General features: G+C 53.9%; 1 protein-coding gene across 1 annotated transcript in view; it reads right to left on the bottom strand.

Moving 5' to 3' along the window:
• Positions 1-676: 676 nt before the first annotated feature.
• DIP2C (disco interacting protein 2 homolog C) overlaps positions 677-3,702 on the bottom strand; it is a 178,441-nt gene continuing 175,415 nt past the window's right edge. The window contains exon 38 of the mRNA XM_015560308.1: positions 677-2,862. Within this exon, the coding sequence (XP_015415794.1) occupies positions 2,610-2,862 (253 nt within the window). The 3' untranslated portion in view covers positions 677-2,609. The remainder of the gene's footprint in view (positions 2,863-3,702) is intronic.

The raw sequence follows: 3,702 nt of genomic DNA, 5'->3' as shown, positions 1-3,702 counted from the left end.
CCCGGGGCAAAGTGTCAAGCAGGGTTAAATAGATATAATACACAAGCACCATGAGGAAGCCGCCCTGGTGGGTTAGGTCTGTGTTCAATGTGCACTGTGCACCCGCCTTTGTGCAAGTTGATCACGCGGTTTTGTCTGACTTCGAAAGCACAAGGTCACAAGACAAACACCTGTCACATTCCCATGAGAGGTTTATCTACAGGGACTTGCTAATGCAGAACGACCCTTCGTTATTGCTGGAACGGTGGTGCCGAGTCTCCTTTCCTTTTTCCTGCACAACAGAGCTGCCACCCAAGCCCCCCGCCCTCTGGGCCTCAACTCCGACATGGGGTGGGGGGGCGGTGTGACAGGATGTCGCTGACACTTTCACATCCTCCCTCACCGCTGGGCCTGGAAGCTGACGTGGGCGGGCGAGGGTTGTGTTTGGAGTGATACCTGACCTGCGCCTTCCGACCCCAGCTGGACCTCATGAGTTATCCTGCAGCTGTGTGCCCTGCTCCGTGTCTTTCCCGAAACCTTAAACCCCCTTCCTAACCAGGTGGGTGAGTGTAGGACATGTCTTGTTTCTGTGTGTGGTGAGTTCTCCCCGTAGGAAGCGGAGACCGTAGGAATGTGTATCTGAAGCATGTGGAGAAATATTCACACGCAGCAATGAAGTCAAACAATATCGTAGAAGCCAAATGATTTGTGGTGATGGAAGGATGCATCCCACATGCAGACAAATTTAAAAAAAAATATGCCACTTAAATTTAAAAAAACAAAAACAATTAGCCTTGGATCTCAGAAGTCAAACAAAACTGTCTTTTAGCAAAGGGCTGACTGCTGGCGCGTACAGCAAGGGCAGATAAAGACATCGCCTACGAGAAAATGAAAAGAGAATCTAAATTTTGCCCAGCAACAATCTTAGTCATGCACATCTAGCAACGAGAGCCACTGCAGGGCCATCTGGGGCCAGCGACCAAGTCAATCACGCTAGGGTAGCTGACGCCTCCTCCTGGCTGGACAGGTGGGCCGACTCAATGAGGAGTGTACAGGTGAGCCTGGGAATGAGAAGACCTGGGAGGCAGCAGCGAGACGGGAACCAGAAACGTGGGATCCACAGGTGGCAGCATGAAGGCAGCTGTGCAGCTTTTGCTCCAGCCAGGGGCGCTGGGGGAGTCCGGGCAGCTTGGGCGGGGTCCCTGTGGGTTTTGCTCCCCGTGGGCTGGGGAGCCCCGGAGAGCCGGCTGAAGTGACGCTCTGTGTGAATCGTCCCCCGAATGCCGTTCTGAACACCCTGTCCACTCCTCACAGTGGCCGTCTGAGGGGAATCCACACAGCTGGGTGCCAATGACCGCAGAGGATCATTCCTGTTCATACCAAGGACCAAAAAAGGGTGACACTAACAAAAATGATGAAAAACATTGTGCAACGAATTCCTGCAGCTCAGAGAACAGTGCTGTCGGCCGCCTGCCTCCCCGTGCGCGCCGGATGTGAGCGCACGCCGACCACACTGTCCGGTGTGGCTCTCGCAGCAGCAGAGGAAAGCAGGCGCGCTCGCCTCACAGCCCCTCGCCGTCTTTGAGATCGTGTCCAATCACGTCACTTGCTGGTCTCTGGTTCTAGAAGAAACGCTTGGCCGGGGCTGCTGGCAACCGGGCTGCTCCCATCAGCAGAGCGGAGGTGAGAGCAGCTCTCCTATCTACACACCGTGGAGGGGACACCATGCAAGTGGCAGGTTCTGCATTTTAAACTTTAAAATCTCCTCTGCTCATTAGTGAATTTATATCTCATATATATATATTTGTTGTGATACTATCCACGCAAGATAATACAACACTTTTTTATATTAGCAAACATTACAAGACTTTAATATTCTTGAATGTTTTTTTTCTCTTTTATACTTCTAAAGAGATCAAAATAAATTAAACGTTTTGTACATAATTACATCTGAAGAAGTTAACTTATTTTATCTTTTTAGTTTAGTACAAAGATATCTGCAAGATAATTGCTGAAATACACCTTATTTATAATTTCCTCTCATTCTATGCTAATGCCAAAGGCCGTGTGTTAGCCTCTGTGTCTTCAGCACATTTCCGACAAAGAAAGCTGCTAAAATTTAATTGGAAGGTGCTACTTGGAAGGTTTCCTCGTACCTCAACAGACTGTCCTAAAAGGATGAGAGCTAGCCATGGCTTAAATTAGTAACAGGTCCATGTCATTAAGATCTCAGGACACATTAAAACAGAGAAAACAATGCTTTGTCACACTACATAGATTGTTTAGAAGAACCCATCTGGAGGGCAGAATATTTTTTTTAATTGCTATTTTGGCTTAACGAAATACCACATTTACGAAAAAAGCACTTATTATCCAAGAACAAAAGAAAAAGAAGAAAAATGTTTCGAAATGGGCTTTTCCAACGAGCTGAAGGCAAAATGCGAGGTCCTTCTGAGCAAACCTCGGTGATCACTCACGTGTCCGTTCCACCCACGCCAACGGGCCGCCGCGGGCAGCCTCCGCCCAGCACCGCGAGACGGCTCCCTCCCACGACGCCGCCCTGCCGCTCGCGCGGCGACACTGAGGACGATGCGACCACCTCCAGAAACGCCTGCGGAGCCGGCGGCCGGCTACATGTTGTAGGCCACGTAGATGGGGTCCAGCTGGTCGGCCAGAAACCCGTCGCGCAGGTGCATGCGCTGCTTCTCCCCCCGCGAGTTGATGGGGATGACGCCGATGTCCACCACGACCACCACGCCCACCACCAGGTAGTGCTCCTCCAGCACCACGTTGGTCACCAAGGGCACCAGGTCCAGGGCCTCTTGCTCTGAGCCGTCAAGCTCCACCACCACCACCAGCAGGTTTGTCCAGGTGAACACAGCGCTGGAAGAGAGAGAGCGAGCCATCACTGCACCGGGGGGGTTTCATTCAACCTTCTCTCCTCAAGAAGTGCCGCTTGGTTCTCCGTGAACCTGCTTGAGCCCTTCCAGTCCGCCTGCGGCCTCTCTGAGCTCACGGACTGTCTCACGCTCCTGTCATTAGCCTCTCCTGCGGCCCATCCCCGGCATCTCGGTGCCTGGCAGGTCCTTCTCCCTCCAGCCTCCCCGCGCCCCACTGTGCTGAGGGGGAGGGTGCAGCGGCGGCTCCTCCCTCCGACGGCACACTGTGGCCCTCAGGGCAGGGTCTGTGTCCTGCCCTTGGCCTCGGGCCGCATTAACCTGGACTGAGATGTGGCCGAGGCTGGACAGCCCTGGGTGTTTGGGCTGGTGCTGACCTGCCTCTGCCAGGCAGAGAGGAGCATCCGGGGCCCTGAGCCAGCTGCGCCCGCCGACCCACAGGCCCCCAGCTCAGGGCGAATACTTCAGGGGTTAACTGCCGATGTGGGGGCACAAGCCCTGATCCGCGTTCACGGGACTGCACGCAGCAAGAGCCGACGCGTTGGGGGTGATTCCTCTACAATGTCAAAGACTCACTCAGCGTGTTTCCTCTGGGATCTTCCAGAGGGAGGCCACCCGGAGCGGTCAGTCCCCGATCTGTGGGAGCCAAGTCTATGATTGCACCTTAAGGCACATGAACCTCATACGGTTGGGCTTTTACAAAGTGGTTACGAACCTTAAACGTCATTGCCCTGCGCCCATGGTCTGCTGGGCTATGGAACAGAAGGGTCCCAGGGTGGCGGTGGGTGGAGGACAGCACCAGGCCCAGGAGGGTCCCAGGGTGGGG

The sequence above is a fragment of the Myotis davidii genome, unplaced genomic scaffold (assembly GCF_000327345.1).
Source record: "Myotis davidii unplaced genomic scaffold, ASM32734v1 scaffold194, whole genome shotgun sequence".
NCBI classification, from domain to species: Eukaryota; Metazoa; Chordata; class Mammalia; order Chiroptera; family Vespertilionidae; genus Myotis; species Myotis davidii.
This window is presented reverse-complemented; position numbering and strand designations above follow the sequence as displayed.